The sequence below is a fragment of the Bos grunniens genome, chromosome 12 (assembly GCF_055505025.1).
Source record: "Bos grunniens cultivar Pamir isolate PY7600 chromosome 12, Bosgru_T2T1.0, whole genome shotgun sequence".
NCBI classification, from domain to species: domain Eukaryota; kingdom Metazoa; phylum Chordata; class Mammalia; order Artiodactyla; family Bovidae; genus Bos; species Bos grunniens.
Genome location: NC_141176.1, coordinates 20,986,591 through 21,011,530, shown reverse-complemented (window position 1 = coordinate 21,011,530; position 24,940 = coordinate 20,986,591). Strand labels below are relative to the sequence as shown.

At 47.0% G+C, this 24,940-nt stretch overlaps 1 protein-coding gene and 1 long non-coding RNA gene across 21 annotated transcripts in view; one reads left to right on the top strand and one right to left on the bottom strand.

Annotated features, from left to right (window-relative positions):
- The window catches only part of LOC147361489 (uncharacterized), a 112,009-nt gene that overhangs the window by 73,807 nt on the left and 13,262 nt on the right, over positions 1-24,940 (top strand). Inside the window, exon 5 of one of the 20 annotated variants that reach the window (XR_015138016.1) lies at positions 4,706-4,971. The exons of 18 other annotated variants lie outside the window; for them this stretch is intronic. This is a non-coding gene — a long non-coding RNA (uncharacterized LOC147361489). Of the gene's footprint in view, positions 1-1,599; positions 1,734-4,705; positions 4,972-24,940 lie in introns of those variants that run through there. One more of the 20 variants, XR_015138015.1, reaches the window with a different exon arrangement.
- FAM124A (family with sequence similarity 124 member A) overlaps positions 9,353-24,940 on the bottom strand; it is a 119,332-nt gene continuing 103,744 nt past the window's right edge. The window contains exon 4 of the mRNA XM_086329173.1: positions 9,353-13,351. Within this exon, the coding sequence (XP_086185299.1) occupies positions 12,527-13,351 (825 nt within the window). The 3' untranslated portion in view covers positions 9,353-12,526. The remainder of the gene's footprint in view (positions 13,352-24,940) is intronic.

Sequence of the window (24,940 nt, the reverse complement as noted above, 5' to 3'; positions counted from 1 at the left end):
ATAATCAAAGGTGGCTGTGTGTTCATAGTTTTAGTATCTTTATTTTTTTAATTATAAAATTAATAAATACTTACCATAGAAAACATACCATGTACAAAAAAGGAAAATTAAAAAATATCACCCGTGATTTTACCACTCAGAAACAGAAGCTATTAGGCTTTGGCACACTTTATTTTTGTTATATTCACTAGTTTATTTTTTAGATCCCACACATGAGTGATATACAGTATTTGTCTTGCTTTGTCTAACTTATCTTACTTAGCATAATACCCTCTGCGGCTATCCACATTGTTGCAAATGGCAAAATTTCACTCTCTTTTTATGGTTGAGTAGTATTCCGTTGTGTGTGTATACCACATCTTTTTCTTTTTTTTTTGGTAACTTTAATAAACTTTTAATCCTGTATTGGGGTATAGCCAATTAATAATGCTGTGGTCATTTCAGGTGAGCAGCAGAGGACCTCAGCCATACATGTACATGTATATATTCTCCCCAGGCCTCCTCCCATCCAGGCCGGCACATAACATTGAGTGGAGTTCCATGTGCTATATAATAGGTCTTTGTTGGTTATACATTTTAAATACAGCAGCGTGTACATGACCTTCCCAGAGTCCCTAACTATCCCTTCCCCTTTGGCAACCATAAGTTCATTTCCTGTCTGTGAGTCTCTGTTTTGTAAATAGGTTCATTTGTAGCATTTCTCTTTAGATTCCCCGTATCCGGGATGTCATGATATTTCTCCTTCTCTAGCTTATTTCACTCAGTATGATGCTCTCTAGGTCCTTCCATGTTGCTGCAATGGCTTTATTTCATTCTTTTTAATGGATGAATAATATTCCATTGTATGTATGTACCACATCGACTTTATCCGTTCACCTGTTGATGGACACTTAGGTTGCTGCCATACCTTGGCAATTGTAAATAATGCTGCAATGAACATTGGAGTGCGTGTATCTTGTCAAATTAGTGTTTTTGTTTCCCTCAAATATAGACTCGGGAGTGAAACTGCTGAGTCGTGTGGTAGTTCCAGTTTCACTTTATTGAGAAACCTCCATACCGTTTTCCACAGTGGCTGAACCAATTTACTTTTCCACCAACAGTGTATTTTCTACTTTTCCGCCAACACCCTTTCTCTACATCCTGGCCAGCATTTGTTATTTGTGGTCTTTCTGGTGGCAGCTTTTCTGATGTGTGTGAGGTGATACCTTCTTCTGGTTCTGATTTGCATTTCTCTGATGATTAGCAACGTTGAGCATCTTTTCTTTTTAATTAATTTTAATTGGAGGGTAATTACCTTACAATATTGTGATGGTTTTTGCCATACATCAACTTGAATCAGCCACTTTATGTGCCTGCTGGCCACCTGCATTTCCTCTTTGGAAAAATGCTTGACATGCTTCTTTACAATCTGTTTTTCTCTGCGTTGTTTTACATGATCAAGAAAAATGTATATATATCTATATATGTACTTATATTTATGTATTATATGTGTGTGTATATATATATATATACACACATATACATTCAGGTTGTTCCCCAATGATTTGCTATTATAAATTCTACATGATAAACAGATGCATGTTTTTACCTCTGTTTTAGATAATTTTCTTAAGAGCGAGTCCTGGAAAGTGAATTACCATCCTTGAGCATTTCTGCGGCTACTGACGTATCTATTGCCATACTTCTTTCCAAAAATATTGTACCAATTACTGCTAACAGCCATGTATAAACATAAATTGTGTATTAATTTTAAAACCTTGGCTGATTTGAAAAATGACCTCTTGTTGTGTCGGGCTTTGCCTCTTGATTTCACTGATTGCTCAGAATGACCCTAGACAAAGAGCTTTTTCATTAAAATGTTCTTAGTCTTGCTGGGTGCGTTTTTGGCACCCTCTTAAATTTTGCCTCTGAGGTGAGTGGCTCCCTTGACTACCCTGGACCAGCTCTGGTTCACGCCACTTTGCAAAGGAGGAAACCAAGGGCGAGAAATAAAGTTCCTTTGATTTGGGTCACACAGGCAGTAAGCGTCTGTGCTAAGTCGCTTCAGTCGGGTCTGACTCTTTGCGACCCCATGGACTAGAGCCTGCCAAGCTCCTCTGTCCATGGGATTCTCAGGCAAGAATACTGGAGTGAGTTGTTGCCATGCTCTCCTCCAGGGGATCTCCCCAACCCAGGGATGGAACCTGTGTCTCTTCTGTCTCCTGCATTGGCAGGTGAGTTATTTACCACTTGCGCCACCTGGGGTCCTCAGGCAGTAAGTGATGACGTTCACATTTGGGTAGGTTGACTCCAAAATCCCGTTTCTTTCTACTAACCTGTTTGGGTGCTTTGCTTGGGTTTTCGAATGTGAATGATGAGGAGAGAGACAAAACTGTTACAAAACTGTTACAGAACTGAGGAATCCTGGAGAAGAAGGAGCTGGTCCTTTCAGGCGTGTGAAGGTGTGGCAGTAGTTTAACGTGGGTCTTGTTGATTGGGGGACATGGAGGAACCAGACACGTCCATTAGGGGATTATACAGGTAGTTGAAAGCTCAGGTCTGACCCGCAGGATGGGGTGTGCCTGAGTGTGAAGGGTCTAGTGCTTACCTAATCTGAGTGCAAAGGCTGGGTGAGACCCAGAACAGAGCTGTGACCAGGCAGTCCCTGGGGATGGTCACGGTTACACGTGGCTGGGTTATAGGCACCCGGAAGTGCACCCCTACACAGCAGCAGCAGTTCACGGCATCCCAGTGGGGCACAGCCGTGCCTGGGGACACTCCCGGAAGCCTGGGCATGGCTGTGAGCTCTGACACCCACCAAAGGAGCAAAGAGGCCACTGTGGGTCTGCAGAACCAGCTTGGGGTAAACACAGGCCCAGACCGCCTTGAGCTTTCTGGCCAAGGAGAGTGGCAGAGCCGCTGGCCTGGGCTGGTTGACTTGCTCTGGGCACCGGAGGCTCGTTTTGCAGGAAGTGGGACTAATTCTTGGTGTGGCAAGAGGATGAGTGGTCTCCTTGCTACGTTCACCTGTTTTTCCTCCATTGCCCCCGGTTGCGTTTTCAGTCTTCAGACCACTTCCGAGGGCAGAGGAGCAGGCAGTAGGTCTCTTCTACACATCAGTCTCTTGTTGCTTGTGACCTCGTTGGAATCACTCCCATCTTATGGGGTCAGGTGGGGGCCTGCGGGGATGATGGATGGTTCTGGGCCAAGGTTAGTCTGGGAGTCATGCAGGCAGAGTTTAGAGAGCATTCAGGAAGTTGGAACAGGTTGGAACAATTGAGGCCTGTAAGTGTGCAGTGAAAGTTGGCCGAGTAGTCATGGGTGGGTGGACTGCTTGTGGTCTGGCAGTTTCAGAGTGGAAACAGCAAAAGCGCAGGACAGCTCGACTTGGGGGCCCGGCAGGTGAGGCAAGAGGGTGGGGTGGGGGGTTGCAGATGCCATGGAGGCCACAGTGAGCCAGTCAGCCCTGGGATCCAGTGGGGTTCGGTGGGTCTGGAACCCACGAGGGAGGAGGGGAGTGTAGAGACGGGGAACTGGCGAAGAGAAGGGAGCACAGGTTTTGTAGGCTTGGGGGATCGGGTGGGGAGCTGTGGGGAGAGAGTGTGTTTAGGGAAGGGCAGCTCAGAACTGGGGAGCTGGGAGAAAGAACAGCTTTCTTGCTGAGTGGTAACAAGCATGAGGGTTTGGTTTTGCTGGCAGTGGCTTGAGATGCAGAAGAGAGACAAGCCAGGGAGGTGGATGGAGGGTGTGATGATGGAAAGATGACTTTCCGATGGGATCTGAAAGATGACGATCTGGTGGAATCTGTCCAGAGAGACGGTGGAGAGGTGATGGTGGAATCGCGGATTATAGAGCATGTTGAAACCAAACCCTGTCTTGTCCTCCTGGCACTGAGCAGTCTGTGAAGGAGGCAGATGTCAGGTGAGCAGAGTACAGGGCCGCTATGAAGCCCGAGGGAAGGGAAAGAGCATCTGCCTTTACGAAATGCCGCCGTGCTGCAGGCAGTACAGCGACTTCCTCACAAACTGTGCTGTGCTTAGTCACTCAGCTGTGTCCGACTGTTTGCAACCCTATGGACTGTAGCTCACCAGGCTCCTCTGTGCATGGGATTCTCCAGGCAAGAATACTGGAGTGGGTTGCCATTTCCTCCTCCAGGGGATCTTCCCAACCCAGGGATTGAACCCAGGTCTCCAGCATTGCAGATGGATTCTTTACCATCCGAGCCACCAAGGAAGCCCAAGAATACTGGAGTGGGTAGCCTCTCCCCTCTCCAGGGGAACTTCCCCACCTGGGAATCAAACCGGGATCTCCTGCATTGCAGGCAGATTCTTTATCAGCTGAGCTACCAGGAAAGCCCTCCACACAAATTATGTAACCTAATTCTCATAGTAACCCTCCAGGGTAGGTGTTGTCATCCATATTTTACAGATGATAAAACTGAGGCTCAGAGAAGTTAATTAACTTTGCCCTGGGTTCCCAAAGTGATGGGGTCAGAGTGGGAAGGGGTGGTCAGAGTGGGAAGGGGTGGTCAGAGTGGTGGGGTCAGAATGGGAAGCCAGGTTAACCTGATGCCAAAACCTGAGGCTCTGTATATGTAACTGTGTTAGATCCTTTAGGAGGATTGTAAAATCTATGAAGCAAAGTGTTAGTCACTCAGTCATGTCTGACTCTTTGCAAACCCATGGACTGTAGCCCACCAGGCTTCTCTGTCCTTGGAATTTTCCAGGTAAGAATACTGGAATAGGTTGCCATTCCTTTCTCCAGGGAATTTTCCTGACCCATGGATTGAACCCGAGCAGGTCTCCTCATTGTAGGCGGATTCTTTACCGTCTGAGCCACCTGTATAAAATCTATAGGGAAGAAGAACTAGTCATGATGGGAGTAGGATGAGATTATGTCTCTCCCATTGCATCCCAGGTCCCCTGGGCTGATACAAAACTGCTCCGTGTGGTTTGCTTGTACCCTGATTTGACTTAGTGATCACACTGTGCAGTACCTTGTTCATCCTGGATCATAAAAGGTTTCTTTTTTTTATTGTTATACCGAATTTACCAGCATATGAGTGGAAATTGTCTATGTAGTTTTTATATGTTGTAATATTTCTTCAAATAAATCTCTCCTAGAAATTATTGGCCAAATGTTCATTTGGGTTTCATAAGCTCCTAAAGAAGAACCTGAACCAACTTTTTGGCCACTCCAATTAAAAAAAAAAGGCACAAATAGCCCCTGCCTGACACGTAGTGTGCACGTGCGTGCGTTCAGTTGTGTCCAAGTCTTTCTGACCCAATGGACTGTCGCCCACCAGGCTCCTCTGTCCATGCAGTTTTCCAGGCAAGAATACTGGAGTTGGTTGCCATTTCCAACTCCAAGGGATCTTCTTGACCCAGGGATCAAACCCACATCTCTTGCATCTCCTGCATTGGCGGGCGGATTCTTTACCACTGCCCCACCTGGGAAGCCTCGACACATAGTGGGACTTAGTAAATACTTGTTGAATGAATAAGTAAATTTACTCAGATCAATGAAGAAAGAGGTGCAGGGAATGGAATTCTTATCACTTTTCAGGAATCTCAGTGGAGGGTGGGTTGAAGGGATTTATGAAAGGGCTTCAGAGGGCTTGCCAGGTGACTCAGATGGTAAAGAATCTGCCTGCAATGCAGGAGACTCTTTAGTCCCTGCATCAGGAAGATTCGCTGGAGAAGGGAATGGCAACCCACTCCAGTATTCTTGCCTGGAGAATTCCATGGACAGAGGAGGCTGGCGGGCTACAGTCCATGGGGTCTCAAAGAGTCAGAGCTGCTGCTGCTAAGTCACTTCAGTCATGTCCGACTCTGTGCGACCCCATAGACGGCAGCCCACCAGGCTCCCCCGTCCCTGGGATTCTCCAGGCAAGAACACTGGAGTGGGTTGCCATTTCCTTCTCCAATAAAGAGTCAGAAAGGACTTAGCAACTCAGTTTTCAAAGTGCTAGAAGGCCTTTTAACCACAAGGGGGCACTGTCAGAGACTTGGCGGTGACTTTGGAAGGGCAGGATGTGGATGAGGGTGCAGGGGGCTAGACAAGGGCTCTCTATCCACACAGGCTAGAACCACGGGTACAGCCTGCACTCTCCCAGGAGGATGTCAGTCTCACCAGTGGCTCTCCATTTGCCAAACAGATCTGGTCTCAAGAGACCAGAGGAGGCCAGCTTCCAGGCTTCCTGCCCAGGGCCAAGTTGCCCTCTTTCCACAGTGTGACTGGAGATGTCCAGAGGCTCACCCAAAGCATGAGGTTGTGTCCGCCCCTCCAGCCTTTGTAAACTCTATCCTTCAGTCAAGGAAAGCTGCCAACTTGGACCAAAGTCATCATCCTACAGAGAAAATCCCTCATGAAAACCCCCTTCTGAGAAAGGATTTTATTTTTATATATGGGAGTATAGCTGATTGACAATGTTGTATTCGTTTCAGATATACAGCAGAGTGATTCAGTTATGCATATACATGTTATCTGTCCTTTTTCAAATTCTTTTTCCATTTAGGTTATTATAGAATATTAAGCAGAGCTCACCTGTGCTAGGTCCTTGTTATTTTTTTTTTCCTTAAAATATTCATTTATTTTCGGCTGTTCTGGGTCTTTGTTGCTGCAGGAGGGTTTTCTCTAGTTGCAGCGAGCAGGGGCTATTGTCTGGTTGTGCTACACGGGCTTCTCATTACAGTGGCTTCTCTTGTTGCAGAGCATGGACTCTAGGGCTCCCAGACTCACAGACTTAAGCTCTAGAGCACAGGCTTAATAATTGTGGTTGCTCTTAATAATTTAGTTGCTCTGAGGCATCTTCTGGGACCAGAGAGCGAACCGATGTCCCTTGCATTTCAAGGTGGATTCTTAACCACTGGACCACCAGGGAAGCCCGGTTATTCGTTTTACATACATCAGTGTGTACATGTAAATCCCCAAATCCCAATCTATCCCTCCTCCCCGTCCCTTCTGCCCTGGTAACCGTAAGTTCATTCTCAGTCTGTGAGGAGAAAGTGATAGATAGTGTACCTCTTTGCTAAGAAAAACTTGGGTTTCTCTTGAGACATAACATTGAGGCAACTTAAATTACAATGAAATAGGACAGTGTCACTAGGGTTTCTCATTATATTAACAAACATGAACCACTGTGCTGCTCACATTTCCCTTTTTGCTTTGGCTTCTAGGAAATTCATCTGCAGCAGTTTTCTTTACTGTTGGCATATTTCTGCTCTCTTTCCCTTAGCCCCAATTTCCTAATTCTCTTTGCATCGTCTTATGTCACTGCAATTTCAGTGGCTTCAATACCTTGTGGAAATAAAATAATTAAATGCAGAATAATAAATGGAAGTGAAGCATCTCTGGTGTTCATCAGGGCGGAGTCTTCTGCAAAGGAAAGGGCAGTCACTGGCCGGCCACTAGGTGGCACCAAAGGTTTCCTGCAGCCATCCTTAGCCAGGCGATCTGGCCTAAAAGTGTTTCTTATAACCGCGTACTTCTTGGACTGTGCTAAGCACGTTTCGAGTTGCTCCTCTCCACAATGCTCTGGGTATATAGTTCTACGGCCTGGGCAAAGCTAACCTAGGGGAGCCTGGTTGGCTTCTTTCAGGTGTTCAACTTACAAAATCAATGTTTCAAATAAGGTGAGGCGAGTCTGAACCAGATCAGGTCAACTGGGGGCCATGTGTCCCCCATGGAAGCAGCTCCATTAGTGACACCATCTGGGAGAGCGGGAGGTGGGACCCTCCTCACAAATGGAGAGTTTAGGAGGTGTGCTATGGGGGCACGGGGAAGGGGCCTTTCAGCTTTCCTGGTGCCTGGTGACTTCTGTCTGAAATGAACATACTGCCCTAATGTTGGGCACATAACTGGACAACAGTTATCACACCTGTGAAATAGAAACTGACTTTTAAAAAGACCCGAGGGTGTCAGCATTAATTACCATTAATGTTTGCTTCCATTACTCACTCAGAGAAGTTATGCCATTCAAAGCCGTTTTGTAAAAACGCCTTCCGTGGAAGTTGGGAGAATGTAATTCTATAAAAAACCTTTAAATTCAGGTTCTTGACTCTTCTTGAATCCATGTGTTATAACTGTGACAAAAGATGTTTCCTTTGAAAAGCCATTTTTATTCACATCAATTTCTTGTTTCTTCAAGCGTCTAACAGTATCTGATCAGTTGTGTTTCCAGAGAATTAAAGAGGAGTGGAATACTGCAGATCATTGAGGGGCATATTCATGTTCAGACCAAGAATGTGGAGCAACGTGACCCTGGGCAGGGGTGGAGGTCGGAAGGGTGGGGGGCACGGGGAGGCAGCCGTCCAGCTATTCCCACTGTTCTCCTGAAATTTGGACTTGGGATCACTGGCCAGAAGTGGCTCTGATTAGTGTTCTGAGGCCTTGCAAGGGAGAAGCTCTCAACAGTTTTTATTTGCTCTTAAAAAAAAAAAAATCTCTTCTAGAAATTCTATGAGTCTACTCAGGTGCCTCTTACCTGGTGGATTGGAGAATTCATTCATCTACAGAAGGCCCAGTAGGGGAACAGGAAGTACTTGGATTTCTCCTGTTTGACGAAGGGGCTAAAGAGATCAGCCATGCGCTCCAGGGTCTTCCGGATACAAGTAAACACTTGGCCTCACCCGGAAGGCACTGGACGGTGCAGCTCAGCGGGCTTCCACGTGACTGCCCTGCTGTCCTTGGGTCTCAGGGATCAAGCAGCCCCTGGTGCTACCACCACTGTGGTCACCGCACATCAGCCCCTCCACCAACACAAAAGTCTCTTCAGGGGCTCACCACTCTCCTCCACGGGAGACCCAACCGGGGTGACCCAGGATGGCTTCTGTAGGGCTTGGTCCATTAGGGACCCCCAAGAAACATTTGCTCTTTAAAGCATATACCAAGTAGCGATACTAATGGATACTAGGTGGATCTTCCTGGTGGCTCAGATGGTAAAGAATCCGCCTGCAATGCAGGAGACCTGGGTTCAATCCCTGGGTTGGGAAGATCCCCTGGAGAAGGGAATGGCAACCCACTCCAGTATTCGGGCCTGGAGAATTCCATGGACAGAGGAGCCTGGTCCATGGGGTCGTAGAGAGTTGGACACGACTGAGTGACTAACACCACTACACCACAGGTGAGACCATGGTGGGACTGTGAGCAGTAATCTGGGGAGTCTTATTTGGGAAAGGGGCAAGTAAGGGATGGCCTGTGAGCTAGACCGGGGCACTTATTAACATGACCCCTGGGGCAATGCTGGGGAGAGAAATGCAAGGTCAAGGACACATTTTATCCATTAAACAACAAGAAACTACAGCTAAAATATAGATCTTCCATCAAGAATTTTCTTTTCCAGGAGAAAAATAATTTAGGAGATGACTGCAGCTTTTAAAAATTGACAAAATTTATTGAGCACCTACTGTATGCCAGCCAGCATCTACCACAATAATAATCTGAAAGGGTCAGGATCCACCAGGGAGTATCAGGAGCCCTTCTGGACGAGGACAGCGCTAGAGGCAGGTCAGCAAAGGGAGCTGAGCCCCAGCAGTGCCTCTGGGGCTCCTCCTCCCCAGAGAGACTGCTGTCTGCAGGGAGGGGAGTGTCTGAGTGTGGTCTGTGCTGGGCTTCTCTTCCCTTCTCATGTTATGGGACGTCTTGCATTTCCTGTTATGGAAGAGGTTTGCTGACATCCTTTGCTGTCACTCAGTTTGGTAGACTCACTGTACTGGGGTGAGGGCTCAGTGAGAAAAAGGGTGAAGGCAGACTGCACCCGAGTTGGCTCTGAAGTAGCGGGCGTGTGAGTATTCTGAGCTAAGGGCGCTGCTGAAGGGTGAAGACTGGAGGAGCCATTGCCTGGCTGACAGTCCACTCATGATACCTCAGTGACTTTGCTGTCCTGAGCTTGCCTCCTGGTCCTTGGAGGCTACATCAACACCTGAATGGTTAGCATGTTCCTTTGCATCCTCAGCTACAGGCTGTGAGTCCCGTTTCTGAGCAGCAGGTAGACAGCCAGTGGCTTTCTAGGCATCATCTCTGCGGCAAGAAGCCCCGCACTGCTCTGAGCCCTGCGGTTCTGTAGTCATCAGCGTGGTCCCAGGAGTGTGTTTTCTTGGTCTTGGGCATCACAGCTGCAGAGGGATGCAGACCTCCGTTCTTCATCGTTGACTGTGGCTGAGATCTCAAGTCTCAAGTCAACCTCAGTCGAACACAAGGGCTGGCCAACTATGACTCTTGGGCCAAGTCTGACCCTCCACCTGTTCTTGTAAAGTAAATTTTCTTGGAACTCAGCCACTTCCCTTCATTTACATATCCTTGGCTGCTTTCACACTATGAGGACAGAGTTCAGTAGTTTTGACAGAGACCGTATGACTGGCAAAGACTAAAATATTTATTATTTAGCCCTTTATAAAAAGTTTGCTCACTCCTGGTATAGAATTATAAAAGAAAATAATTTTATGTACTTAAATCAGAGTACAGTATTGTAATCTGTAGTCCTGGAAGGGCTTCCCTGGTGGCTCAGTGGTAAAGAATCCACCTGCCAATGCAGGAGACAGAGAAGACACAGGTTTGATCCCTGGGTTGGGAAGATCCCCTGGAGGGGGCCATGGCAACCCACTCCAGTCTTCTTGCCTGGAGAATCCCATGGGCAGAGGAGCCTGGCAGGCTACAGTCCACAGGGTCACAAAGAGTCGGACACGACTGAGTGACTAAACAACAGCAGTCCTGGAGTATCCGGGCTGTTCGGGGTAGGAGAGAAGGTTCTCACTACAGGGACGGCAAAGACTTTGGCTCAAGTGTGATGCCTAGTGAGGGCTGCTGGGAGGATTGTATTGGGGAGGATTGTGTCGAGGAGGATTCTGAAGCCCCGTCTGGGCTGGCGTGGGCACTTCCAGGGAGGTGTAAACTGGGCCACGAGTCATCCAGGCGCGGAGCACCAGGGAGGGACAGGAGCACGGCAAGTCCACACTCTTCTTCTCCAAAGGCACACGGCAACCAGGAACAGCTTGGTGTGGCTCCCAATGCCAGCACTTGGCACTGCCGAGTCCCCGAGGTGGGGACTGTAAACATTCCCTTGCTGGAGTGGGAGAGACGTGAGATCTGAATACCATTCACGCTGCGACTTCCCTGGTGGCTCAGACGGTAAAGCATCTGTCTACAATGTGGGAGACCAGGGTTCGAGCCCTGGGTTGGGAAGATCCCCTGGAGAAGGAAATGGCAATCCATTCCAGTACTGTTGCCTGGAAAATCCCATGGACAGAGGAGCCTGGTAGGCTACAGTCTATGGGGTCGCCAAGAGTCGGACACGACTGAGCGACTTCACTTTCTTTTCTTTCTTTCATGCTTTGACAGAAGCAGGCAACCACAGACAAGACCAAGGTCAGGTCAGAGCTCCAGCTTTAACTAAGGCTCCTCTGCACTTGTGCAGCAGTGTTGGTTCAGGACAGCATCTTGTGCAAAGCTTCCCACTTGGAGAACAGGGGAGGGCATTTACTACTCAGTGCAATGAAAATGCCAGTTAAAATAGTTACAAATTGTTTAAAAAAGAAAAAATGACAATGCATGTTTACTGGAGAAAGCAGTATAAAAAGTGGCCCCATTTACATATATGTCTAGATAGCCCTTAGACTGTAGATTTAAAAATGGAAGCATCTTATGAATACCTACCCACTAAGTCTAATATCCTGCTATCCTGTAACCCCAAAGAACGATTTTTCCTCAGTGGTCCAAATAAATCCAGGTGGTGGTCTTCTGTAGACTCCGACTTGTTACAGTGAATGTGTTTGAAAAGTGCATTCAAATCTAGTTCTTGGAGCTCAAATTGTATTTTAAATGCACCAAGAGTCTGTTGTTCAGGCTCAATCTGTATAAAGCTTATTAGCCACTTTTGCATAAATGCTGATTTTTGGATGGTGCGTGGCATCACTGTAGTGATAGTGCTGAAGTGAGGTATTATTACTGTAGTCAGATATGTATCTATTGTTTTACTAAGGTGACTCTTTTCACTGTAACAGTTCCTGGCAATCCTAAGGGCCACTGCTCCCTGGTAGGGTAAACAGAGACGGAGAATCCACTGAGGTGGACATCATGAGCACTGACCTCTCCTCCAAGTCGCTTGCTATCTTGCTCACATTCAGCATTTTGGCTTTAGTCATTTTTCCTTCACGTCATGAAAAATTGTGCAATCAGCTCCAGCTGACTAGGTTTTCTTTTCAAATAATTATAGGAAGCATTTAAATTATGTAAGTGCATTAAACCGTTTCCTAAATGGAATTGAGTATTTAAAAAATATATTTTATGACCTAAAAATTTGTTGAGAATTTATTTGCATAAAAATCCCAGGATCTTTATCGACTTTTAAAATGCCATTGAGCCCCTAGAAATACACCACCTCATGGGTGAGAAAGGGTGCCAGGCAAGGGTGTTAATGACCCATGAGACAGATCATCAGACTCCGGATGGACCTGGGGAAGCAGGGCTGAGAACACGGATGGCACGCAGACCCCAGAAGGGCAAGGTGGGACCTAAGCCTGTGGCTCTGAAAGACACGAGTGGAGGGTGCTCAGATGTAGAATTCCTCCGTGTCATTGTCCCCGCATCCGGCTGGCGCTGAGGCTGCCAGGACGTCTCTGCCAGTCTGCTGGGCCTGGAGGGCATCGGAAGGGAGTTCTGGGGGTGTCTCTGTGAGCGAGGAGGTGTCCGAAGCTGGGGGAGCAGTGACAGCTGTGGCCGAGGAGCCTGAAGGCCCTTTGAAGAGAGGCAGGGTGGCCCAGGAGGCCCCCGCGGTCTCGCCGCCCGCAGTGGGCAGGGGTCCTTCTCTGAAGCCCCTGCGCTCTGACCAGAGGCCGCTGCCTCGTTCCGGGGGGCGTGGCGCTTCCTCCGGGCTGCAGAACCTGCTGGGTGCCGAGTAGGCAGAGACCACAGACAGGTCGGAGGAGGACAGCCGCAGCCCGGTGTCCACGTCCGTCTCCTGGGCCCCCTCCAGGTCATCGATGGAGAGGAGGTGGCCGTGCCCCCGCTCCGGCGCCCTCTGCCCCCGCTCCGGCGCCCTCTGCCCCCGGCCGCCTATGCTTGCAGACAGCTGCGCTTCCGCCGCAGAGGCCGGGGAGGGGTCTCCGGTGGGCAGACAAAACAAGGACTTGCTTCGCTGGAAAGACCAGGGGAGGCTGGGAGGGCTGGTGGCTCGTCTGGCAAATTCCTGCGGGTGCCTGGTAGACGGACCTGCCTGGCCGAGGCCCGGGTGTGACGCATCCAGTGGCGGCTGCAGGCGGCAGCCTGGGGTCCGGCTCTGTGCCGTGGCGCGCGGGGAAGACGTGGAGCACGGTTTCTGCTCTGAGGCCTGGTGAGCCCTGCCGGGTTTAGGGCGCTTCCTGTGCCCCTTCTGTGCCTGTAGGGGCAAGAGGGGACATCGTTATCAGAGCCGGGCTGGGGTCCACCCGGCAACGGGGATTCATTGCTAAACAGAACATGAAACACACTTTCTGATGATTCTTGGAAACTTCCAGAACTGTCTCGGCAATAAAGCGCTGCCAGAAATGTCACTGGGGCTTCCCAGGTGCCCTGGTGGTAAAGAGCCTGTCTGCCAATGCAGGAGATGTAAGAGACACGGGTTCGATCCCTGCATGGGGAAGATCCCCTGGAGGAGGAAATGGCAACCCACTCTAGTATTCTTGCCTGGAGAATCCCGTGGACAGAGGAGCTCGGTGGGGTCGCAAAGAGTCGGACACACACATACATACATAAATTTCATTCTCCAAATTCTAAACTGAAGACAGAGATTGCAGAGCTTGGGGGAAGACAGATCAGACTTCTCAGTCTGAGCAGACGTCCCCGAACCCAGGAGGACAGGCAGGCCCTTGTCACGACAGGGAATAGGACCTCTTCCAGCACACATGCAAGGATGCTCTGTGGATTAGCCACAGGTCTGAGGCCTGGCTGAGCGGGACAGAGGACACAGGGGTTACCATTCCCAGTACAAAGGATGCTCGAAGCGTCTGCTTCCCTCTGGCCGAAGCCCCAACATTTGGACGTGCTCCCGACCGACGACAGGGTGGAAACGTCAGGATGGGCTTGATCCTAGTGCACGTGTGGCCATCGGGACACATCCCAGGGCTGGCCCTTGGTTCAGGGCGGTAAACCTTTGGTGAGCGAGGGGATATCAGGAAATGAGCATGTACTTGACTTGCTTTAGGAACCACTGACTCCTCTGTGTCCCCTTTCAGAGACTGTAAGGGGAGTGGGCAGCTAACTACTGACCAGTCCTGTGGATGCCCCACAGGGGCAAGGGCAAGCCCCTGGGGCTCAGACAGTTTCATCCTTCAGCAGCTCAGCCCTGACCTCCTGTTCTCTCCCACCTTCCCTGCAGCTCTGCAGGAGTTTCCGTTGCACAGAATTAATTGGGAACCTTTCTTCCAATGTATGTTCCCACCTGGGGCTGCTGCTCTCAGGTTTTCCTCCTGGTCTGCTCCCCAGGCCTCCGGGCCAAACTTACTATGCAAAATTTCAGTTAAATAATGGATGTGGGGACAGTGATTCTGGTTCTGTTTAGTATAGGATCATTTCATTTATTGTTCAGTCACTCTTTCGTGTCTGACTCTCCGTGACCCCATGGACTGCAGCACGTCAGGCTCCCCTGTCCTTCACCATCTCCCGGAGCTTGCTCAAACTCATGTCCGTTGAGTCAGTGATGCCATCCAACCATCTCATCCTCTGTCACCCCCCTCTCCTTCTGCCCTCAATAAATTTCATTTATGAATTTCCAAATAAGGAAAGAATTTTTTTTTAAACACCCAAGTGCAGTTTACTCCAAGGGATATTTCCTGGCTCTCTGCAAGACTACGAGACTCTGGCCCTATCCTGGACAGCACACATCTCCGTCTCCCTGTTACACAGGAACATGGTCTTCCCACAACTGCTTGGGAAGTTTAGTTCAACGTCCTGTACACTTACTTATACCTGTTACAGGTAAAGGAGGGGAAACTACAATGAGAAGGACTATTTTCAACCACAGCAAGCACATTTCATTGAGAGAACAGGAGACAAAAAGAACTCATACAGAAGCCTGTGATGACAGGCACAGTGCCGGGCTGGAGAGGGGAGAGGCCATGCCTGTCGGTGGAGCAGAGGAGTGTCCGTGGAGGTGGGCACGGAGATGGGCAGCTGTACTGCTAGCGGGAGGCGCAGGTAGAGAGGAGGCTGAGTGGGAGACGGAGGCCAAGACACACAGAGGCTGACACTTGGCAGGCAAGTGAGGGAGTTGTGAGGGGCAGGAAGCCAGCAGTTTGAATGATTAGAGGCCAGGTGCGAGGAAGGCAGTGCTGTGGGTCAGCTTGGGGCTGCAGTCTAGTGGTGGTCAAGAAATCCACAATCTTATCCTTCTGCTGGGGTCATATTCAGTCTTGATTATGTCCCCCCATCCATAGGATCATTCCTTTCATTCCTAAGATCTTTGCTTAACTTCAGATATTTCTTTATCCTATAAATAGACTTATTGAATCACTTTTTTTTTCAATCAATATTAAATGAGGGCCTTTCCTGCAGAGCTTCTCATCTGGACTGCTTAAGCTTTGGGTTATTAAAGGTGTGCTGACATATAGGTCTCTTTCAGTGGCAGCCTCTTGCCATGTAAATATTATCATTTTCTATGTGCTCTGATGTGGAAAAGGTCTAGAGGACCAGGCAGAGATAATTTTGCATAAGACAAGATATCGAACGCCCAAAAGTAACAACACAACATTCAAATGTATTGAAGTAAGCCACGATAAGTTCAGTTCAGTCGCTCAGTTGTGTCCAACTCTGTGTGACACCATGGACTGCAGCACACCAGGCTTCCCTGTCCATCACCAACTCCTGGAGTTTACTCAAACTCATGTCCTTCGAGTCGGTGATGCCATCTTACCATCACACCCTTCTCCTCCTGCCTTCAATCTTTCCCAGCATCAGGGTCTTTTCAAATGAGTCAGTTCTTCACATCAGGTGGCCAATGTGTTTCAGCTTCAGCATCAGTCCTTCCAATGAATATTCAGGACTGATTTCCTTTAGGATGGACTGGTTGGATTTTTTTGCAGTCCAAGAGACTCTCAAGAGTCTTCTCCAACACCACAGTTCAAAAGCATCAATTCTTTGGCGCTCAGCTTTCTTTATAGTCCAACTCTCACATCCATACATGACTACTGGAAAAACCATAGCTTTGACTAGATGGACCTTTGTTGGTAAAGTAATGTCTCTGCTTTTTAATATGCTGTCTAGGTTGGTCATAGCTTTTCTTCCAGGGAGCAAGCGTCTTTTAATTTCATGGCTGCGGTCACCATCTGCAGTGATTTTGAAGCCCAAGAAAATAAAGTCTTTCACTATTTACATTGTTTCACCATCTATTTCCCATGAAGTGATGGGACTGGATGCCATGATTTTAGTTTTCTGAACACTGAGTTTTAAGCCAACTTTTTCACTCTCCTCTTTCACTTTCATCAAGAGGCTCTTTAGTTCTTTTTTGCTTTCTGCCATAAGGGTGGTGTCATCTGCATATCTGAGGTTATTGGCATTTCTCCCAGCAATCTTGATTCCAGACTGTGCTTCATCCAGCCCAGCGTTTCTCATGATGATAAAGTGAGTGGCAATATGTGAGCGCTATTGGAATGCAAAGGAGGAGGGGGGTTGATTTTATAGAGGGGTGAGGCAGCGAAAAGCTTGCCTTAAGAAGTCACGCTTGGACAAAACCTTGGAAAGTGGAGGAGGGATCTGCCAACTGGAAGGCAGCAGGCATGGCATGGAAGGGCACATAGGCACAGAAGCAGCCTGCACGGAGGCTGGCTCATCAAAGCCGAGGTGAGCCCTGAGAGCTGAGAGCAGCCTCGCCAGGGATGCATATATATATCCTTTTTCAGATTCTTTTCCATTTTTGTTATTATAATTGAATATAATTCACCATGCTATACAGTAAACCTTTGTTATTTTATGGGGCTTCCCTGATGGCTCAGATGGCAAAGAATCTGTCTGCAATGCAGGAGATCCAGGTTTGATCCCTGGGTCGGGAGGATCCCCTGGAGAAGGAAATGGCAACCCACTCCAGTATTCTTGCCTGGAGAATTCTGTGGACAGAGGATCTGGTGGGCTACAGTCCATGGGTCACAAAGAGTCGGACAAGACTGAGCGACTTTCCCTTTAAGCCATTTTGAGTTTTTTTTTGTATGGTGTGAGTGAGTGTCCAGACTTCACTGGTTTACAAGCAACTGTCTAGCTTTCCCAGTACCACTTTCCTCCACTGTATATTCTTGCCTCCTGTGTCGAAGATTAATTGACTCTAGATGTGTGGGTTTAATCTGGGCCTTCTATTCCATTGATCTACACGTCTGTTTTTGTGCCAGTCCTGTGGCGTTTTGATTATTGTAGCTTTGTAGTACTGTCTGAAATCTGGGAGGATTACTGATCCTTTTCATCCTCAGTCTCTAATTCTGTGTGTGTGTTGGGGTGTGTGTGTGTGAACCCATGACCTGCTGGTTCTCTTCCTGCCCATCAGGCTCTGTACAGCATATTGAAATTCTCAAGCTGTTCTGAGGGTGGCCTAGGGAGCTGAAGGTCAAGAGCAGCAATTGTAGAGACTTCTGATGGTCTAAATTACAGATTTTTAAGGAATACAATGCAAAACACTTTTAGACCAGGTTGTAAGGTATGGTTCTCCTAAATTAGTCCAGGTTGTAAGGTATGGTTCTCCTAAAGATCACACCCCCCTAGACCATTCTATGTGCGTTTTTTTTTTTTTTGGCCATGCTGGGTCTTCATTGCTGCATGGGCTTTTCTCTCGTTGTGGTGAGCAGGGGGCTGCATCTCTAGTTGGGGTGAGTGGGCTTCTCATCGTGGTGGCTTCTCTGACGGAGCACGGTCTATAGGGCGCACAGGGGCTGAGCAGTGTGGCCCCTCGGGCTCTAGAGCACAGGCGCAATAGTTGAGGCACATGGGCTTAGCTGCTCCACAGTATGTGGGGTCTTCCCAGATCAGGGATCAAACCCATGGCCCCTGCACTGGCAGGTGGATTCTTTATCACTGAGCCACTGGGGATGCCCTCTATGTGCATTTTATGTGCATGGGGACCTTGCTGAATTTGGTGAGGAAGGTGCTGAGCCCAGCTGGTTCTTCCTAGGGATGTGATCCACTCCCCAGGGCTGGCTGCTCTGTGCTCAGCATCCCCGGAACCTCAACCAGCCAATCTGACTCTGTGCTGTGCTGCTCTGGTTAGTGATCATCTTCTCTGCAAAGCTCTGTGCCTCACACGGGAGAGCTTGCTCAGCACACGCCCTACCCAAGTATCCGACAGGAGCTTAAGCATGAGTGAAGTAACAGGAGCTTAAGCGTGAGTGAAGAGTTGCAGCTTGGGGCGCAGGTAAGGAATGGCCCCAGAAGGCCCACGTGTGTCTGAGAGGTGTTACAGCTGGGTAGCTGTTGAAGAGAGAAACCGATTTTCCCAATCATTTGAGTTTGGCTAAATAAGAGTGAAAGTAAGTTGTGAGGTTCTTTAGACAAGAAAGTCCTCAGATAATGGAGGCTGCTTTCAATGGAGAGACAGTGTTTATTAATTAAGATGTTGAGGGATTTTCCTGGCTGTCCAGTGGTTAAAACTCCATGTTTCCAATGCAGGAGACAATGGGTTTGATCCCTGGTTGGGGAATTAAGGTTCCCACATGCTGCGTGGTGAGGCCAAAAATTTAAAAAAAAAAAAAAAAAAAAAAGTATGATTATTTATTTATTAAAAAAAGGACATCTATCTTATTTTCCCCAAGGGCTGATTCCTCTAATAGTATGTACTGCCCTGTAACTTGGGTCTTCGGGGTCTTATTCAAGGGGCATGCTCTGGGTGAGGCTGTCTGCAATCTAAATTTGCCTGAAAAAGGAAGCCTCTGTGAACATTGCTCCATGAGAAGCAAAAGGCCAAGGTTCCTGTGTTAGGAACTGCCTGGGGACATCCGAACTCTCCACTATCACAGACAGAGTGGGATTAAGTTTGACTTTAAATCAGGAACAGCTGGCAGAGGATGAAAGCTCGGTGGGTTTTGCGGAGGTTTTCGTCACTGTGCTTATTTAACGGAAACCTGTCTGTGCTCTTATTTTCCCTGCATCATGAAGGCTGGAGTCCAGATCAACCCTGATTTCTGCTTTAAGGAGAGGTGGCATCCAGTATTTTCCACTGGAGGGGTGCCTGCTGGGTGGGTGGGATTCGAGTTGGCACAGTGCTGGCTGGTGGGCTGCAGGACCCTGGGGTGGGGAGCTGCAGGAGGGTGGCTGAGGGGCTCCCCTCCCCCTGGGTGGTTTCCTCCAGCTCCACTTGGAGGCAGAGAAGGCAGCTTCTAAAAGCAGGGTCTTGCCTGTCTAATGACAACTCACTTGTGCAAAGGAGGCCCTTCATTCTGTGTCCTTCCCCCGGCGAGGACTCTCTTTCCGGCCGCTCTTGTCTGCCTGTCTGACTTGACCAGAAGCACTAGAAGCTGAGAATGAAGCATCACAGATGCTTCAAGAAGCTCTTTCCTAGTGGACTTTTCTTTCTTTTTATTTTAACTTATTTTTTTTAATTGAAGGATAATTGCTTTACAGAATTTTGTTGTTTTCTGTTAAACCTCAACATGAATCAGGGGTATACATATATGCCCTCCTTTTTGAACCTCCCTCCCATCTCCTGCCCCATCCCATCCCTCTAGGTTGATACACAGCCCCTGTTTGAGTTTCCTGAGCCATACAGCAAATTCCTGTTAGCTATCTATTTTACATATGGTAATGTAAGTTTTTTTTTTTAATTATCATTTTTTTGGAGGCTAATTACTTTACAGCATTGTATTGGTTTTGCCATACATTGACCTGAATCTACCACGGGTGTACACGTGTTCCCCATCCTGAACCACCTCCCACCTCCCTCCCCATCCCATCCCTCAGCATCATCCCAGTGCACCAGCCCCGAGCACCCTGTCTCATGCGTCAAACCTGGACTGGCAATCTGTTTCACATATGATAATACACGTTTCAATGCCATTCTCCCAAATCATCCCACCCTCTCCCTCTCCCACAGAGTCCAAAAGACTGTTCTATACATTTGTGTGTCTTTTGCTGTCTCACATACAAGGTTATCATTACCATCTTTCTAAATTCCATATATATATGCATTAGTATACTGTACTGGTGTTTTTCTTTCTGGCTTACTTCACTTTGTATAATAGGCTCCAGTTTCATCCACCTCATTAGAACTGATTCAAATGTATTCTTTTTAATGGCCGAGTAATACTCCATTGTGTATATGTTCCACAGCTTTCTTATCCATTCATCTGCTGATGGGCATCTAGGTTGCTTCCATGTCCTGGCTATTGTAAACAGTGCTGTGATGAACACTGGGGTACACGTGTCTCTTTCCCTTCTGGTTTCCTTTTTGTGTATGCCCAGCAGTGGGATTGCTGGGTTGTATGGCAGTTCTATTTCCAGTTTTTTAAGGAATCTCCACATTGTTCTCCATAGTGGCTGAACTAGTTTGCATTCCCACCAACAGTGTAAGAGGGTTCCCTTTTCTCCACACCCTCTCCAGCATTTATTGCTTGTAGACTTTTGGATAGCAGCTATTCTGACTGGCGTGAAATGGTACCTCATTGTGGTTTTGATTTGCATTTCTCTGATAATGAGTGATGTTGAGCATCTTTTTATGTGTGTGTTAGACATCTGTATGTCTTCTTTGGAGAAATGTCTGTTTAGTTCTTTGGCCCATTTTTTGACTGGGTTGTTTATTTTTCTGGAATTGAGCTGCAGGAGTTGCTTGTATATTTTGAGATTAATTCTTTGTCAGTTACTTCATTTGCTATTATTTTCTCCCATTCTGACGGCTGTCTTTTCACCTTGCTTATAGTTTCCTTTGTTGTGCAAAAGCTTTTAATTAGGTCCCATGTAAATTTCCATGTTACTCTTTTCAAGCATCTCACCCTCCCCTCCCCTCTCCCCATGTCCATAAGTCTGTCTCTTTCTCCCAGGGCACTTTCTCAAGGTGAAATGAAACCCTGTGCCTTCTGTCCAGGGAAGCCTCCCCACTCCCCCGCACTCCCCATCCCCCAGCTTTTGGCTCTGAGGGTTGCCCTCTGGAGCTTCTCCAAGTGACTGCGGCACGGTACCTGCAGAACAGCTTCCTCGGCTTCTCTTTGAGGCAGTGCAGGCTTGCTGACTCACTGGGACCCAGTATTTCCCTCTTTGCTATTTACGGAACTTTCTCTAAGGTACTCAGCATTACATCAATGACTGCCTAAGGCAACCAGCCAGGGAGATCTCTTGTGTCCCTCAAATCACCAAAAAGCTGACATGCAGTAAGTGACCCATGAGCTTTGCGTGGAACCTGGGCGGTTTGCAATGCAAGAAGTGTAAAGAGGTCTTCTTCAAGGGATCTTGTGCCAATAGACCCATGGACAGAATCCCTAGGAAGGGCGATTCTGCCCCTGACCCAGTAAGCCTGGGTGGTGTCTCACGGATCCATCACAGTCAGGAAATTCTCTCTCATCCTCAAACCTCCTCGTTCTGAGAAAGGTCATTTCCTCTTGTTCTGTCCTTGCCAGGAACACAACCAGTGTGGCACTGTCTGTTATGTAATGAGCCAAAGACCTTTTAACCTAGGCACTAATAAAAGTTAGGGGCAGTCTCAAAAACATTGGGCAGTGGGTTCACATGAGAAATCAGATTTTGGTTCTAAATAAAAACATCATATTTTGCGTCTCCTTTCACTGTCCTCTGGGTACTTTTCATATATCCACTAAGAGTACTGTTCCTGGAAAAGGCTACGTTGTCTTTAAAAATTATTTTAAATTTGATTAAAATTTTTATTGAAATATAACTGACATATTAGTCTCAGGTGTACAACATATTGATTCATTATTTGTGTTGTGAAATGATCACAGTAAGTCTAGTTAATCGACTACCACACACATTTATGCTTTTTTCTCATAATGATAATTTTAAATCTACTTTCCTAGCAACTTTCAATATATAACACAGTATTGTTAACTAGTCACCAAGCTATACATTACATCACCAGACTTATAATTCTAGAATTGGAAGTCTGTACCTTTTGATCATGTACCTGTAACAACCACCAATCTGTATTTATGAGTTAAATACTCTGTATTTATGAGTTAGGTTTTTTTTTTTTTTAATGCCACATATAAGTGAGATCATATGGTATTTCTCTTTCTCTGATTTATTTTGCTTCATGCCTTCAAGGTACATCCATATTGTCACAAATAAACAGGATTTTATTCATTTTTTTATGACTGAATAATACTCTGTGTGTATGAAGCCAAATTCAGACTTAAATTGAAGAAAGTAGGGAAAACCACTAGACCATTCAGGTATGACCTAAATCAAATCCCTAACGATTATACAGTGGAAGTGAGAAATAGATTTAAGGGACTAGATCTGATAGATAGAGTGCCTGATGAACTATGGACTGAGGTTCGTGACATTGTACAGGAGACAGGGAGCAAGACCATCCCCAAGAAAAAGAAATGCAAAAAGGCAAAATGGCTGTCTGAGGAGGCCTTGAGAAGCCAAAAGCAAAGGAGAAAAGGAAACATATACCTATTTGACTGCAGAGTTCCAAAGAATAGCAAGGAGAGATAAGAAAGCATTCCTCAGTGATCAGTGCAAAGAAATAGAGGAAAACAACAGAATGAGAAAAACTAGAGACTCACTTCAAGAAAATGAGAGATACCAAGGGAACATTTCATGCAAAGATGGGCTCAATGAAGGACAGAAATGGTAAGGACCGAACAGAAGCAGAAGACATTAAGAAGAGGTGGCAAGAAAACACAGAAGAACTGTACAAAAAAGATCTTCAGGACCCAGATAATCACGATGGTGTGATCACTCACCTACAGCCAGACATCCTGGAATGTGAAGCCAAGTGGGCCTTAGGAAGCATCACTATGAACAAAGCTAGTGGAGGTGATGGAATTCCAGTTGAGCTATTAGAAATCCTAAAAGATGACACTGTGAAAGTGCTGCACTCAATCTGCCAGCAAATTTGGAAAACTCAGCAGTGGCCACAGGACTGGAAAAGGTCAGTTTTCATTCCAATCCAAAAGGAAGGCAATGCCAAAGAATGCTCAAACTACCATACGATTGCACTCATCTCACATGCTAGCAAAGTAATTCTCAAAATTCTCCAAGCCAGTCTTCAACAATACGTGAACTGTGAACTTCCGGATGTTCAAGCTGGTTTTAGAAAAGGCACAGGATCAGATCATATCAGTTGCTCAGTCATGTCCGACTCTTTGCGAGCCCATGAATCGCAGCACGCCAGGCCTCCCTGTCCATCACCAACTCCTGGAGTTCACTCAGACTCACGTCCATCGAGTCAGTGATGCCATCCAGCCATCTCATCCTCTGTCATCCCCTTCACCTCTTGCCCCCAATCCCTCCCAGCATCAGAGTCTTCTCCAATGAGTCAACTCTTCACATGAGGTGGCCAAAGTACTGGAGTTTCAGCTTTAGCATCATTCCTTCCAAAGAAATCCCAGGGCTGATCTCCTTCAGAATGGACTGGTTGGATCTCCTTGCAGTCCAAGGGACTCTCAAGAGTCTTCTCCAACACCACAGTTCAAAAGCATCAATTCTTCGGTGCTCAGCCTTCTTCACAGTCCAACTCTCACATCCATACATGACCACTGGAAAAACCATAGCCTTGACTAGACGGACCTTTGTTGGCAAAGTAATGTCTCTGCTTTTGAATATGCTATCTAGGTTGGACATAACTTTCCTTCCAAGGAGTAAGCGTCTTTTAATTTCATGGCTGCAGTCACCATCTGTAGTGATTTTGGAGCCCAGAAAAATAAAGTCTGACACTGTTTCCACTGTTTCCCCATCTATTTCCCATGAAGTGATGGGACCGGATGCCATGATCTTAGTTTTCTGAATGTTGAGCTTTAAGCCAACCTTTTCACTCTCCACTTTCACTTTCATCACTTTTTAGTTCCTGTTCACTTTCTGCCATAAGGGTGGTGTCATCTGCATATTTGAGGTTATTGATATTTCTCCCGGCAATCTTGATTCCAGCTTGTGTTTCTTCCAGTCCGGCGTTTCTCATGATGTACTCTGCATATAAGTTAAATAAACAGGGTGACAATATACAGCCTTGATGTACTCCTTTTCCTATTTGGAACCAGCCTGTTGTTCCATGTCCAGTTCTAACTGTTGCTTCCTGACCTGCATACAAATTTCTCAAGAGGCAGATCAGGTGGTCTGGTATTCCCATCTCTTTCAGAATTTTCCACAGTTTATTGTGATCCACACAGTCAAAGGCTTTGGCATAGTCAATAAAGTAGAAATAGATGTTTTTTTGGAACTCTCTTGCTTTTTCCATGATCCAGAGGATGTTGGCAATTTGATCTCTGGTTCCTGTGCCTTTTCTTTTTTTTTTTATTTTTTATTTTTAAACTTTACAATATTGTATTAGTTTTGCCAAATATCGAAATGAATCTGCCACAGGTATACCCGCGTTCCCCATCCTGAACCCTCCACCCTCCTCCCTCCCCTCCCCTCCCTCTGGGTCGTCCCAGTGCACCAGCCCCAAGCATCCAGTATTGTGCATCAAACCTGGACTGGCGACTCGTTTCATACATGATATTATACATGTTTCAATGCTATTTTCCCAAATCTCCCCACCCTCTCCCTCTCCCACAGAGTCCATAAGACTGATCTATACATCGGTGTCTCTTTTGCTGTCTCGTACACAGGGTTATTGTTTCCATCTTTCTAAATTCCATATATATGCGTTAGTATACTGTATTGGTGTTTTTCTTTCTGGCTTACTTCACTCTGTATAATAGGTTCCAGTTTCATCCATCTCATGAGAACTGATTCAAATGTATTCTTTTTAATGGCTGAGTAATACTCCATTGTGTATATGTACCACAGCTTTCTTATCCATTCATCTGCTGATGGGCATCTAGGTTGCTTCCATGTCCTGGCT